Consider the following 16,708-nt stretch of genomic DNA (forward strand, 5'->3'; position numbering starts at 1 on the left):
GACCCTCTCCTGGCTATTAATATCGGCCCTCAGTCACTGGCTTTACCACTCTGGCGGAGAAAATTGCGCGGGAGCCCACGCCAATTTTTTCCGCCATTTAACCCTTTATTTCAGCAGCTACAGCGCTGAAATTTTGCACATACACACTACTAACATTAGTAGTGTGGAATATGCAACAAAAAAGGGGATATGAGATGGTTTACTGTATGAAAACCATGTCTCATATCCTGTCGGGTTTGTGCAGGAGAAATGAAAAGCCGGCAATTGAATTACCGACTTTTCACTAACAGCGCTGCGTATTTCTCGCAAGTCACACTGCAGGTCCGTGTGGAATCCGTATTTTTCGCGCCCCCATAGACTTTCATTGGCGTATTATTTGCGCAGTACGCTGACAAACGCAGCATGCTGCGATTTTGTACGGCCGTAGAAAGCCGTATAATACTGAACCGTAATATACGGCTAATAGGAGCAGCCCCATTGAGAATAATTGTGCCGTATGTAATGCGAGTTTTACGGACGTAGTTTCTGCGCTCTTACGTACGTAAAACTCGCATGTGTGACCCCAGCCTTATTCTGATAAATCGTACACCTATCACACAAGCTGATGTATTAAGGCCCCGTCTCACATAGCGATTTACCAACGATCACGACCAGCGATACGACCTGGCCGTGATCGTTGGTAAGTCGTTGTGTGGTCGCTGGGGAGCTATCACACAGACCGCTCTCTCCAGCGACCAACGATCAGGGGAACGACTTCGGCATCGTTGAAACTGTCTTCAACGATGCCGAAGTCCCCCTGCAGCACCCGGGTAACCAGGGTAAACATCGGGTTACTAAGTGCAGGGCCGCGCTTAGTAACCCGATGTTTACTCTGGTTACCAAAAAAACCAAACAGTACATACTCACCATCTGAATTCCGTCAGGTCCCTTGCAGTCTACTTCCTGCTCTGACTGAGTGCCGCCGTACAGTGAGAGCAGAGCGCAGCGGTGACGTCACTGCTGTGCTGTGCTCTCACTGTACGGCCGGATCTCAGTCAGAGCAGGAAGCAGACGGCAAGGGACCTGACGGACATCAGATGGTGAGTATGTACTGTTTGTTTTTTTTTGGTAACCAGGGTAAACATCGGGTTACTAAGCGCGGCCCTGCGCTTAGTAACCCGATGTTTACCCTGGTTACCAGTGAAGACATCACTGGATCGGTGTCACACACACCGATTCAGCGATGTCAGCGGGACCTCAACGACCAAAAAACGGTCCAGGCCATTCCGACACGACCAGCGATCTCGCAGCAGGGGCCTGATCGCTGGTACGTGTCACACATAGCGAGATCGCTACTGAGGTCGCTGTTGCGTCACAAAACTTGTGACTTAGCAGCGATCTCGCTAGCGATCTCGCTATGTGAGACGGGGCCTTTATTCCGATAAACCGTACACCGATCACAGAAGCTGATGTGTTATTCTGATAAACCGTACACCGATCACACAAGCTGATGTTATTCTGATAAACCGTACACCGATCACACAAGCTGATGTGTTATTCTGATAAACCGTACACCGATCACACAAGCTGATATGTTATTCTGATAAACCGTACACCGATCACAGAAGCTGATGTGTTATTCTGATAAACCGTACACCGAGCATACAAGCTGATGTGTTATTCCGATAAACCGTACACCGATCACACAAGCTGATGTTATTCTGATAAACCGTACACCGATCACACAAGCTGATATGTTATTCTGATAAACCGTACACCGATCACAGAAGCTGATGTGTTATTCTGATAAACCGTACACCGATCAACGAAGCTGATGTGTTATTCTGATAAACCGTACACCGATCACACAAGCTGATGTTATTCTGATAAACCGTACACCGATCACAGAAGCTGATGTTATCCTGATAAACCGTACACCGAGCACACAAGCTGATGTATTATTCTGATAAACCGTACACCGAGCACACAAGCTGCTGTTATTCTGATAAACCGTACACCGATCACACAAGCTGATGTGTTATTCTGATAAACCGTACACCGATCACACAAGCTGCTGTTATTCTGATAAACCGTACACCGATCACACAAGCTGCTGTTATTCTGATAAACCGTACACCGATCACACAAGCTGATGTGTTATTCCGATAAACCGTACACCAATCACAGAAGCTGATGTGTTATTCCGATAAACCGTACACCGATCACACAAGCTGATGTGTTATTCCGATAAACCGTACACCGAGCACAGAAGCTGATGTGTTATTCCGATAAACCGTACACCGATCAACGAAGCTGATGTAATTCTGATAAACCGTACTCCGATCACACAAGCTGATGTTATTCTGATAAACCGTACACCGATCACAGAAGCTGATGTTATTCTGATAAACCGTACACCGATCACAGAAGCTGATGTGTTATTCTGATAAACCGTACACCGAGCACACAAGCTGATGTATTATTCTGATAAACCGTACACCGAGCACACAAGCTGCTGTTATTCTGATAAACCGTACACCGATCACACAAGCTGCTGTTATTCTGATAAACCGTACATCGATCACAGAAGCTGATGTGTTATTCCGATAAACCGTACACCGATCACACAAGCTGATGTGTTATTCCGATAAACCGTACACCGAGCACAGAAGCTGATGTGTTAATCTGATAAACCGTACACCGAGCATACAAGGTGATGTAGTATTCTGATAAACCGTACACCGATCACACAAGCTGATGTTCTGATAAACCGTACACCAATCACACAAGCTTCTGATGTATTATTCTGATAAACCGTACACCGATCACACAAGCTGCTGTAGTATTCTGATAAACCGTACACCGATCACACAAGCTTCTGACGGAATAGTACGTCCGATGGCAGTACCCCTGCTTTGATGTGGGCGGTGAGCCAAGACATGTCAGATGTTTTGAACAGCTGACATGTGCACGCAATAGGCGCGGGCGGAATCGCGATCCACCCACACCTATTAACTAGTTAAATGCCGCTGTCAAACTCTGACAGCAGCACTTAACAAGCGCTTCCGGCCATCAGGCCAGAAATGCGCGCATCGCTGACCCCGTCATGTGATCGGGGGTTAGCAATGCGTCGGCATGACAACCAGGTCTCCTGAAGCCATCTATGGTTGTTGATACCGGATTGCTGTGAGCGCCACCCTGTGGCAGTGCTGTAATTCAGCTACATAGGAGCGATCTGAGCATCACCTCTATGTACCAGAGCCGATTGAGCTATAGCAGCTTCTAGCCTCCCATGGAGGCTATTGAAGCACGGCAAAAGTAAAAAAAAATATTTTTTTTTAAAAAATATGAAAAAACTATAAAACTTCAAATCGCCCCCCTTTCGCTCCATTCAAAATAAAATAAAAAAATCAAACCTACACATATTTGGTATCGCCACGTTCAGAATTGCTCGATCTATCAATAAAAAATGATTAACCTGATCGCTATATGGTGTAGCGAGAAAAAAATGAAAACCCCCAGAATTATGGTTTTTTTAGTCACCGCAACATTACATTAAAATGCAATAACCGTATCTGCACAAAAGTGGTATCATTAAAAACGTCAGTTCGGTGCGCAAAAAATAAGCCCTCACCCAACCCCAGATCACGAAAAATGGAGACGCTACAGGTCTTAGTAAAAAAAAATGGTTTTTACCAAAGTTTTGGAATTTTTTTTTTTACCACTTAGATAAAAAATAACCTAGACATGTTTGGTGTCAATGAACTCGTAATTATTAGAAATAACTGGCACAACCGTTGAAAGTGGTGCACAAGAAGGTACCCAACCAGTACAGTGATAAACATAAACTTGGCACTCAACTTTGGATAAAGGCAGAAAAGGAAATGACTTTAATGTGCATCCATAAGCAGTACACAAACATTTCGGCATGACTGACTGCATGAATACGAGGAGCATTAAATATACAGGCCAATGGTTAATGGTATAGTATTGTTAGGAAATGTACAATGTGGTGCCCACTGGAACAATGTAAATGGCCTTGGGGCTCTATCCAGAGTGTCCCATGTGGTCTCAGCTGGTAATGTCCGTTGGTGGAAGTGGAATTCATGTTTGGTGCCTATGAACTCGTAATGACCTGGAGAATCATAATGGCAGGTCAGTTTTAGCATTTAGTGAAAGTGAACCTAGCAAAAAAGCCAAACAAAAAACAAGTGTGGGATTGCACTTTTTTTGCAATTTCACGACACTTGAAATTTTTTTCCTGTTTTCTAGTACACGACATGGTAAAACCAATGGTGTCGTTCAAAAGTACAACTCGTCCCGCAAAAAATAAGCCCTCACATGGCCATATTGACGGAAAAATAAAAGTTATGGCTCTGGAAAGGAGGGGAGCGAAAAACGAAACCGAAAAAAGCTCGGGACATTAAGGGGTTAAAAAAAAGTGCTTTAAAAAAACAAAACGATCTAAAGTGGTAGAAAATGTTTTTAAAAAATCCTGAGAGAACTGAGCTTGAAAAATGAAGTCCTAATATACATAGGTAAAGTCAAACACTCCGTCGTCTCTTTGTCTTACGCTTTTTGGAAAGTGACCCAGAGGACAGACCGTGTACCCACGAGCTATGCTTGAAAACCAGAATGATTATATCTGCAGCTAATCTATATGTGGCTTTTTATGAATTTCTGTGCATTATATTTGCAGTCATGATGCTGGTGTCCACTGCCCGGGTCTCAGATAATATGGTGTACTGTATGTGTGTAATATAGAATATAACCTTTTTTGTATGCTTTGTTTCACATTTTACATTCCTAAGATTTCTTTGTATGTAGGGTTATAAATCAGGCTCAGGGAAAACTTTCACTAGCTCAGGAGCAGACCCACCAGGCTGTGGCTGATTGCAGGGCGTGATGACGGGGATTCACTCTGGTATTTCATGAGGTATGCACTGCCCCTCAGGCCCCGCACCAGACACAACACAGAGGATCCGCTTTGTCTGATGCATCCTGTTCCCAGATTTGGACAGTTTTTATTTAGTAGTAAAAACTCTGGCAGTTTGAAGAGCGATTTAATTACAATTGTGGAGTTTTTAGTGGTACAAATGTTTTTCCAGGAGTCCTGGAGTGGTGACGGCACTGGCACGCCGCTGCTTCATCCATCTGTAGAAGAATGGAGCAGTAAGACACATGCCAGCCCACTGCAGCAGTCCAACCCGAGGCTCACGACCTCTGTTCTCCTGTGGGGCCCAATGGTGGTACTTAGAGGTTAGCTACTTATTACCTATCCTACATAAACTCTGCATGCTATAGCCTAAAGTGGACACAGTAAGCCTAGATTTTTAAAGTGGTTTTCTGGTAAGTACCAATTTTATCACTCCAGCCTTGCCTGTTCGTTTTGACCCTGCCTGGTCCACTGTTTCTATTCATGCTTCAGTTGATCACTGGCAAGAGCTAAACCTGACCTGGCTAAATTAGCGACTGGCTGCAGTGGTCACATGTACACATGTCAGAATTATCACTGCAGTAGTAAATCGGGATGAGGTCATATTACACTGGAAGAAGCAGGGGGATGCTGCTTTTATTTACTTTTTTTACCCTATTCTGATCCTTGTGTATTATAAAAAAAAAAAAAATGTATGGAGTTGACTCAGGAGGTGATTCTGCTTCATACCAGCCTGTAACTACTGCGACTGGAGCTTTCTCTGATCCCTGCAGCGTAACCACTTAAGAGTAGCTATGAGGCATGAACGAATAGCTTCGGATAACTCTTTATCCGGATAACTCTTTATCCGGATAACTCTTTATCCGGATAACTCTTTATCCGGATAACTCTTTATCCGGATAACTCTTTATCCGGATAACTCTTTATCCGGATAACTCTTTATCCGGATACCTATGGTGCTTCCCGAATAGCTGCATCAGGAACCCGGATACCTGGAGTGCTCCCAATAATCAGCTGCATGTGCCGCATCTGTGTGACAGTCACAGCACTGTATGCATGGAGAGCCTGTGTATTGTGACTGTCATGCAGCTCTGGCGCCGAACAGCTGATTATCGGGAGCGCTCCAGGTATCCGGCTTCCCGATGCAGCTATTCGGTAAGCGCTATAGCTATTTGGATAAGGAGAAGTTATTCGAAGTTATTCGCTCGCCCCTAGTAGCTATCAATCTCGGTCAGTGGCATTTAAATTGTCAGTGCGATCAATGTGTGTGACCCCTAAGGCTACGTTTCTTAATGAGTTTCTTGCAAGTTGTTTTTTTACATTGCATTTTTTTTTTTCTTTTTTAGAAAAAAAAAAAGTATCCTAATTTACTTAAGGGTTGCAGAAAATCTGTGAAATCCAGAGCTCATCGTGGGAACATGGCCTCAGGCTATGTTCACACGTTGCGATTTTGCTGCATTTTTTTATGCAAATTTTAAGCTGCATTTTACGGTACCAGCAAAAGATATAAGATTTCAGGAATCTCATGCACAGTTTTTTCCTGACTGAATTGGAAAACTGCAGCATGTCAGTTCTTTCAGCGTTTTTTCATCCATAAAAAAGAAATAGTAAGTGAAAAAACACAGGTATCGGGTTCTGCTGTGTGTTTGGTGCACAAACCTCAAGAAGTTGTCATGTTTTTTATGCGCTAAACTTTATCAACTTCTTTACTGCCAAGAGCGCAAGTTTTGCCTGCAGAAAAAAGTCAATGTATGAACATAGCTTAAATGTACGGAAAAATCTGTTACAGGTACAAGGCAGATTTGCGTGTGGGCACCTGACTCTGTACATGTTTTTATTTTTTTAATTAATGGGAAGCCAGATAAACTTGAATGGCATCTGCACATTTCATTCATGTGAACATGCCTTCTGTGCAATCTCCTTTATTAAAAGCAGGGGAGCTTAAATATTTTTAACACCCGAATAAGAACTCTGACTAACAGAGGAGCCCTGAGTTAGGGACTGAAGGTAGGTTGTCATCCGGAGCTAGGAGTACTGATTAGAGCCCCAGAGCAACATCTTGGGGGGTGTAATTTCCTTTTCGCTTCCTTCTTGGAGCTCTTATCTATTGAAAATAAAAAGACCTTATTAGATGTCTTCTGCATTTTCTTTTAAATGTAATTTGCTTTTTACAGTTATTGATAAAATGTAGTCACAGAGCAACACAAGCGATTAGTATCAGGGGGTGAGCGAACTAATGTGTGTTACATTGATAGCCCTGTATACACCATGCGTAAACCATCCCCTACCACACACCAGTATTGTGGCGAGTAAACTGTGCTAGACATTATTATTATAGTGAATACTAATATGCTTTGTTAGTATAGAAGTGAAATTACAAGACTACTCAACAAAACCACTAGTAATCCTGGCACTATATATGGGCCTATTCAGACGTCTGTGAATCATGTACATGTTCACCACCAATAGAACATGTACTCGTTATAAGTTTATGGTGCTGTTCACATGTCAAGTGTTTTGGTTTTTTTTGCCCACTGACTAGTTTGCAAAAAAAAAAAAAAATCACTGTGTATGTTGTCAAACAAAATTCACCATACAAGTGTGTAAATCAGGGGCCGCACATGGATGTCATCTGTGTGCTGTCCATGATTAACAATGCAATGGATAGGAGCTTTGCAGGTTTTCTTATTTTTTTCCATGTGTGAAAAAATCACTGATTAAACACCGATGGTAAAAGCTGGCGCACGGATCAAAGTGTGGTTCCAAACACTGAAAAATCCCAGACATCTGACTGAGGCGAGTAATGTTATCTTTCTAGACTGCGAGAATCTTTAAAGGGGTTGTTCTCTTTCAGGCAATCTATGTATGGCTGCAGTCTGTTACAACAATCAACACTGCAAGCATCGGCGAGTGTCCACCAGCGCTCACACCCAGTGTCTGGCATTGGCTGTCGACACACATCAATCTGTGAGCTTGGCACATCCTGTCTACACTGGCAGAGCCGCTGAGCTCAATGGCTACCAAAATGACAGCACCAATCAAACATCGGGCGCAGCAGTGAAGACATGCTGGTGGATGTGATGAAAATTAGTACAGCGGGGTTTGCTACAGTTTAACATACTGCAGCCACTGACCGACATTATGTGAAACCTCCCTTTTCAGCGAAACCTTTGTTTAACAGTCTGAGCCACCCAAAATCATTGGAAAGTGGGTCTTCTAGAGGAGTTGTGTTCTGGGATCAAAACATGTCGGGACATCTGCTCTTAATATTTGGGTTATCTTGGTGCAGAAATGGGAAATATGTCCAGGTAAGACCTCATTGAGGGCACTTATTTATCGTACTTAAAGGGAACCTGTCAGCAGGATTGTGCACAGTAACCTACACAGTGTCAGGTCAGCGCTGTAATACTGATTAAAATGATACCTTGGTTGATAAAATCCATTTTGTGATTAAAGAACACTCTTTATTTTCAGTTTTGAGTGGCGCCATCTTGCTGGAGAAGAAAAAAAAATTCTTCCTCCAAGATGGCGCCACCTGCGCAGTAGCAGCTATTGGATCACCTACCTATATACACCGATAGCTGTTACTGCGCAGGTGTGGCGGCGCCATTTTAAAATTGATTTTTTTTCTATCTAAGTAACATCAACCACATTTAGGCTACTTTCAGACATAGCGCATTTTTGAGCGCTATTTTGCGGGCGCTTTTCAAAAATGCGCAATGTCATTTTCGTCTGCCGGCAAAGTGAATGAGAAATTCACTTTGCCGTTCAGACACACCGCAAAAAAACGCGGCGCTTTTGTCTGCAAACACGCCGGCGTAAAAAGAATTGACATGTCAATTCTTTACGCAGCGGCGTGTCTGCGTATCCCCCTAGGGCCCCATATTAACGTGCACACACAGCGCCTTTGTCCTGGGTGTCGGCGTCTTTGTACGGAGGGGTTGACACCCAGGACCGGACGTGACGTCGGACAGGAAGAGGGAAGCCCCGCCCCCCAGTGAAGCAGCATGGAGTGTGAGTGTGTGTGTGTGTGTGTGTGTGTGTGTAGCGACGCTGCAGCGATAGCGACAACGATGCCGATCGCTGCAGCGTCGCTGTTTGATCGCTGGACAGCTGTCACACAGACCGCTCTCCAGCGACCAAGGATGCCGAGGTCCCCGGGTAACCAGGGTAAACATCGGGTTACTAAGCGCAGGGCCGCGCTTAGTAACCCGATGTTTACCCTGGTTACCAGCGTAAAAGTAAAAAAAACAAACAGTACATGCTCACCTGCGCGTCCCCCAGCGTCTGCTTCCTGACACTGACTGAGCTCCGGCCTTAACAGCACAGCGGTGACGTCACCGCTGTACTTTCACTTTCACTTTAGGGCCGGCGCTCAGTCACTTTGATACGTGGCACTTTGATACGTGGCACGTGGCACTGAAATATGTGGCACTGAAATATGTGGCACGTGGCACTTTGATACGTGGCACGTGTCACTTAAATACGTGGCACTTTGATACGTGGCACTTTGATACGTGGCACTTTGATACGTGGCACGTGGCACTTTGATACGTGGCACTTTGATACGTGGCACGTGGCACTTTGATACGTGGCACTGAAATATGTGGCACGTGGCACTTTGATACGTGGCACGTGGCACTTTGATACGTGGCACTTTGATACGTGGCACTTTGATACGTGGCACGTGGCACTTTGATACGTGGCACTTTGATACGTGGCACGTGGCACTTTGATACGTGGCACTGAAATATGTGGCACGTGGCACTTTGATACGTGGCACGTGGCACTTTGATACGTGGCACTTTGATACGTGGCACTTTGATACGTGGCACGTGGCACTTTGATACGTGGCACTTTGATACGTGGCACGTGGCACTTTGATACGTGGCACTGAAATATGTGGCACGTGGCACTTTGATACGTGGCACTTTGATACGTGGCACGTGGCACTTTGATACGTGGCACTGAAATATGTGGCACGTGGCACTTTGATACGTGGCACGTGGCACTTTGATACGTGGCACTGAAATACGTGATACGTGGCACTTAAATACGTGGCACGTGGCACTTAAATACGTGGCACTGAAATACGTGGCACTGAAATACGTGGCACGTGGCACTGAAATACGTGGCACGTGGCACTGAAATACGTGGCACTTAAATACGTGGCACTTAGGCTATGTTCACATTTGCGTTGTGCGCCGCATGCGTCCTTTTTTTGATTGATTTTGGACGCAGCAAAAATGCAACTTGCTGCGTCCTCTGCGGCCGGATGCGTGCGCTGCAGTGACGCATGCGGCCAGCGCAAAACGCAAGTGCGACGCATGTCCATGCGCCCCCATGTTAAATATAGGGGCGCATGACGCAGACCGCAAATGTGAACGTAGACTTAAATAGCTAGATAGAGCTGGATCCGCGGGCTGTGATCTGGCCTACGCTCAGCACTCTGCGGAGCGCTGTCATTCAAAACACGTCCACTCATTTTGGTGTTTAGTCCCAAAATGGAGGATGGAAGAAGAAAAGGGTTGGACAAGGAAATGACATCATTTCTTTTTTTTTCCCCCACTGCAGTTAAAGCTTTATTTGTGTCAAACACAGACAATCTGCAGAGAAAACTGCATAAAAAAACCGCACTAAAAACCGCACTAAAAACCGCATCAAAAACGCACCAAAAACGCACCAAAAACGCACCTGCGTTTTCTGCCAAGAGCTGCGGTTTTTGTCCTGAAAAAAAAGGATTGAAATCAGGATCGTGTGAACATACCCTTACCGTACAGGGTTACGAGGGGGGGCGTCTGACTGACGCCTGCCCTAGTAACCTGGGGTTAGTGACAGTGGGGTTAGTAAACCCCAGCTGATGTCTGTTCCGCTTGCTGAGGCGTCTTTGGCTCAAGGCCATTGCAGCTGGCAGAATCGACATGATGTTAACTCCAGTGTGTATTGTATTCTGAGTCATAAAGACAGGAAATGACCTCAATGACTCTTTTTTTTTTCCCCTTTTTTTTTTTTTCAAACAAACTTTATTTTCAGTACACAATGCTGAAAAAAACGCAGCTGCAAAAAACGCAGCAAAAAACGCTGTGTGTGAAAGCAGCTGCGTTTTTTGCCTGCGTAAAAAAACGCAGGTAAAGCAGCAGCAAAATACGCGCGCGTAAAAATACGCAGCAAATATGCTGTGTGTGAAAGTAGCCTTATTATTGGGACATTACCCATGCGATTATGCTGTAGCGTACGGGCCACGGCCAGCACCTGCCTGGAGAAGGTTGGGTTTTTTCATCAGTACATACATTCATATGTACATATATTCATTATGTAAACTAGGGGTCCGGTCAGTGAGGGATCAGTGACCTGTCAGCGGTCTGCATTATGAATACCTAATCAGAGCACCACATGAAGACCCCCACAGGCCGCCCCGGAGCACGAGCATACCATTAATCTTTATTTTCAGCTTTGAAGAATAATATTGGGGTCATGGCAATGAGGGTCCTTTCTGGAGCATTAACATGGGGTACTGTATGGATGAAAATAATCGCCTCCCCCTGAATGACTTCGTGGTTCCCTAGAGTTTGGTCAAGGAAAGCGAGGTGAGGTCTTTCCTATTTATATGTACCTGACATTGGGTTAATAGAGAAGAAAAGGTGAGGGCTTATTTGGATTTAATTTCACCTTTAACTTTAAATTTTGATTCCTTCTCTTGACACCAACACCACTGTGATATGCTACTTAACTGATAACCGCTGTGGGTATTGCTGCTATGGCCTCTTTTTGAGTCCAAAAACTGCTATATTGGATAGCAGCTGTGTGTTTTTTCATGTGGATTTTGTGTCCTATTGCCACACAGGCGTTTTAGAATATTTTTTCAATAAAGTTTTTTTTTATATTTTTTGATTAATCACGCCTTGCTTTTGATAACATTTTTGATTGGTGGTCATTGTTTTTTCTGATAATCAGTAGTAAAACAGCGCCAACCTGACACTGCCTGTAGGTTACTGTGCACAATCCTACCGACAGGTTTCCTTTAATTACTTGTGGGGTGTTTGTCACTAGAGATGAGCGAATTTGCTTGGGTTCCCTCTTATTCGGCAAGCTATAGCGCTTGCTGAATAATCTGCAGAGGGAACCCAGCTTCCTGGATTGTGTTGGCCGATTAGCTGATCGGTGCCGCAGCTGATCAGCTGAGGCGATCCAGGAACCGGGTTTCCTCTGCAGCTTATTCGGCAAGCGCTATAGCTTGCCGAATAAGATGGAACCCAAGCAAATTCGCTCATCTCTATTTGTCACAGATGGACTAATAGGTGTGCGTCTGTTTACATTTCTGTGTTTTGATATACTGTATATATATTTTTTGCATACATCATTTTTGATTTAAAGCAACTCTATTCGTGAAATGCTTTTAATCCTGTGCAAAGCAGTTTGATATTTGCAATTTTCTATGTTCACTAATGTGTGCACTGATCACAAGTGACTTTTTCTTAGGGTACCGTCTCACAGTGGCACTTTGATCGCTACAACGGTACGATCCGTGACGTTCCAGCGATATCCATACGATATCGCTGTGTCTGACACGCAGCAGCGATCAGGGACCCCGCTGAGAATCGTACGTCATAGCAGATCGTTCTGAACTTTATTTTGTCGCTGGATCTCCCGCTGTCATCGCTGGATCGGTGTGTGTGACACCGATCCAGCGATGCGTTCGCTTGTAACCAGGGTAAACATCAGGTTACTAAGCGCAGGGCCACGCTTAGTAACCCGATGTTTACCCTGGTTACCATCGTAAATGTAAAAAAAAAACAACCAGTACATACTCACATTCCGGTGTCCGTCAGGTCCCTCGCCATCTGCTTCCCGCACTGACTGTGAGTGCCGGCCGGAAAGCAGGGCACAGCGGTGACGTCACCGCTGTGCTCTGCTTTTACTTTACGGCCGGCACTCACAGTCAGTGCGGGAAGCAGACGGCGAGGGACCTGACGGACACCGGAATGTGAGTATGTACTGTTTGTTTTTTTTTACATTTACGATGGTAACCAGGGTAAACATCGGGTTACTAAGCGCGGCCCTGCGCTTAGTAACCTGATGTTTACCCTGGTTACCTGGGGACTTCGGCATCGTTGGTCGCTGGAGAGCTGTCTGTGTGACAGCTCCCCAGCGACCACACAACGACTTACCAACGATCACGGCCAGGTCGTATCGCTGGTCGTGATCGTTGGTAAATCGTTTAGTGTAACGGTACCCTTAGTGTTGCATTTTTAACCCGAATCACACTTGCCAATGCAATTCAGTGGGTTCATGAAAATAAATAAAAATTACCGCACAAGGAGGCAAAGTGTTGTACACTTACTGTATAATGGGTGGCAGAGGCTTGGAAACTTTTTTTTTTTTACATAAATGGGTGAAAATGTCTGAATGAGGCTAAATCACACAGTTTAACAGATCACTATTTGACTTATTTTATTATTATTTCCATTAAGATTAGAGGCTCTAAAGCAATTTCTGATAAATCTGCTTACAGGTTTACAGGTTATTAACAGGATGTAGATGATGGGTCACAGTCTATGTACACACAATTATTTTTGGGCTGAGTGCGGTCTGTGAAAGAAAAAATTGAGCAGACTCTGTACATGGACCAATGTTACTTTATTGGACTGTTCAGATGAGTGTTTACTACACTTGGACCAAATGTCCGGCAGTTTCCGCTTGCTTGACGGATACAACACGTACCCATTATAATCTATGGTGCTGTGTTTTTGACATACTGTGCAAAACACATGGAGTGATTTTTATTTTTTTTTCCTTCCAGCAGCACGGATGTCAAGGGCTAATAACTATGTGCCTGTGAAAAACACATACAACACACACACATCAGTATACAGTCTGCATTTAACATTGCTAAGTATAGAAGCTTTGTAATTTATATATTCATCCGTGAAAACACTCGTGGTAAAAACGGGCACATGGTCTGTACACTGGTACTATTATTTTTTCACGTGTGTTTAAAGGGAACCTGTCACCAGTTTTGGCTGCTAAGAGATACGGCCATCACCTTTCAGGGCTGTAAACAGCATTATATAATGCTGTATATCTGCCCCCAACCCGACCTGTAAAAGAAGAAAAATTTATTTTATTATACTGACCTGCGGGGCGGTCCGGTCTGATGGGTGTCGCTGGTCTTGGTCCGGCGCCTCCCATCTTCTTACGATCCCCGTCCTCCTGCTTGCTTCATGTGGATGACCTGTCCCTTCGTCATCCACAGTCCCCCTGGCATTGCGCAGGCGTACTTCTCTGCCCTTGAGGGCAGCGCAAAGTATTGCAGTGCACATGCGCCAGGGCTCTTTGACCTTTCCCAGCACCTGCACACTGCAGGGCAGAGTACACCTGATCAGGAGCGTAGTGCCGGGGAGACACGTCATCCATGCAAAGCAAGCAGGAGGGAGGCATCACAAGAAGGGAGGTGCAGGATCAAGAAGAGCAACACCCCTTGGACCGAGGCGTACAAGTTATTTTTCTTCTCTTACAGGTCAGGTTGGGGCAGATATACAGTATTCTATAATGCTGTATATCAGCCCTGAAAGGTGATGGCCATATCTCTTATCAGCCAAACCTGGTGACAGGTTCCCTTTAAATACGAATATATGCAGTAGTTGAAAAATGCAGCATGCACAAGTTTCTCTCATATTTTGCCTATTCCGGTCTACATGTGTGCAAAAATGTCGGATTCCTCCTGGATCTTCCGTATCACATCTTATTCCTACAGGTACAATACCAAACGCATTAATTGCAGTGTATTGGAAGTTTTATTAATGGCTGATGTATAAAAACATTCTCTATGGATGGAAATTTGTTGTTTTTTTTTTTTATAAATCCGCTCTTGTGCACTATGGTTGTGTACAGTGATGGTGTATGTACAGGACACAGGTGACTGTTGTGTACAGTGATGGTGTATGTACAGGACATAGGTGACTGTTGTGTACAGTGATGGTGTATGTACAGGACATAGGTGACTGTTGTGTACAGTGATGGTGTATGTACAGGACATAGGTGACTGTTGTGTACAGTGATGGTGTATGTACAGGACACAGGTGACTGTTGTGTACAGTGATGGTGTATGTACAGGACACAGGTGACTGTTGTGTACAGTGATGGTGTATGTACAGGACACAGGTGACTGTTGTGTACAGTGATGGTGTATGTACAGGACACAGGTGACTGTTGTGTACAGTGATGGTGTATGTACAGGACACAGGTGACTGTTGTGTACAGTGGTGTTTGTACAGGACATAGGGGACTTGTGTACAGTGATGGTGTACATACAGAACATAGGTGACGGTTGTGTACAGTGATGGCGTACATACAGGATACAGGTGACGGTTGTGTACAGTGATGGTGTATGTACAGGACATGTGTGACGGTTGTGTACAGAGATGGTGTACGTACAGGATATAGGTGATGGTTGTGTACAGTGACTATGTAGAGTATGTATGACGGTTGTGTACAGTGATGGTGTATGTATGCTCTTTGCTGCCTGCCCCGGTGTATGTATGCTCTTTGCTGCCTGCCCATGCCCAGAGCTGTGGTCCTTGTGCTCGGCAGGGGCCCGGTCCCATCACTGTCACCATCAGCTGATCGGCCGCAGCACAGCTCCCTGCGATCAGCTGGGGGGCAGGGAGGGGTTACAGGCTTCCGCTAATCCTCCAGCAGCAGCAGTCGCGGCGGTTGCCGTGTAATAATGAAGGCCAGGCAGTGCACCGGGTGTGAACAGCGCTTTATTTGTAGTCTTCCAAGCTCGGCCGGGGACTCCTGCGCTGTGGTGTGCGGGGCTGTCAGCAGGGTCTCCTCTGGTGACAGACGGGGGGAGACAGGCAGCACCGCTGCACCATTACAGGGACAGTTATGTGCGACATTTAGGGCAGCTTTGTCGCGAGTCGCTGCTCACACCCCCGCGCCTTGAGCGTCATGTCGCGACACTCGGGTCCCGGAGCGCAGGACGCCTCGGTGTGTAGCGGCTCCGGGCAGGACAATGAGCGGCTGTCCCGGAGCGGAGCGCGGCACATACACGGAGGTCGCTGGGTGTTCCTTCCACAGCACAACTACGCTCTTCCCGCCTTTTTCCCTCTACCGGGACATTTTACGAGCTTCCTGCATCCTCTGGTGTCAGCGGCGCCGCAGACTCCCACCATCCCCTGCGGAGGACAACTAAAATAATTACCATGTTGCGGAACTTCAAGCGTCGCCGTTAGAAAATCCGGATTCCGTTGCCTCCGCGTCTACGCTCCTCACTGGTGCCGGTACCGCGTACTCTTAGCCTCACACATACACACAATAACCCCCCCACCCCTGTCCGTCAGGCCCGATCGAGAGGACACACAGCAGCCAATCACAGCGTGCCTTTCTGGTTTGAAACCGCGTCTTCACCAATCAGGCGCTGGCTTCTTCCCCGGGTGCTTAGTGAGATCCCGCCTCTTTCACTTAACGGCTGTTTCCCTCCCATGGCCCCTCGGCTTGTTTTTGCACACGGCTCACTAATGAGTGGGCGTGAGCACTCCGCGTCAGTGAGAGGACGATAGCCAATCATAACAGACGTTGAAGACTGATTGATAGGTACGTTCGCCAATCGTGTGAAAGAACGTTCTGTGGGCGAGTAGCTCGTGAGGTTTTGTGGATGATTAACCAATAGGATGAATGGCTTTGGTAGGGAGGCGGGATTATCACTTTCCCGCCCTCGTTGCCTTGTTTGCTTTAGGAAAAAGCTAAAATGGCGCCTGATCGCTATCGCTGTGTAGTGGGGAGCACAGC

At 45.6% G+C, this 16,708-nt stretch overlaps 1 protein-coding gene across 1 annotated transcript in view; it reads right to left on the minus strand.

Annotated features, from left to right (window-relative positions):
• LOC143775042 (histone H2A.V) overlaps positions 1-16,278 on the minus strand; it is a 30,383-nt gene extending 14,105 nt beyond the window's left edge. The window contains exon 1 of the mRNA XM_077262868.1: positions 16,122-16,278. Coding sequence (XP_077118983.1) covers positions 16,122-16,124 — 3 coding nt within the window. The 5' untranslated portion in view covers positions 16,125-16,278. The remainder of the gene's footprint in view (positions 1-16,121) is intronic.
• Between the last annotated feature and the right edge of the window lie 430 nt (positions 16,279-16,708).

This window comes from Ranitomeya variabilis, chromosome 5 (genome assembly GCF_051348905.1).
Source record: "Ranitomeya variabilis isolate aRanVar5 chromosome 5, aRanVar5.hap1, whole genome shotgun sequence".
In the NCBI taxonomy this organism is placed as follows: Eukaryota; Metazoa; Chordata; class Amphibia; order Anura; family Dendrobatidae; genus Ranitomeya; species Ranitomeya variabilis.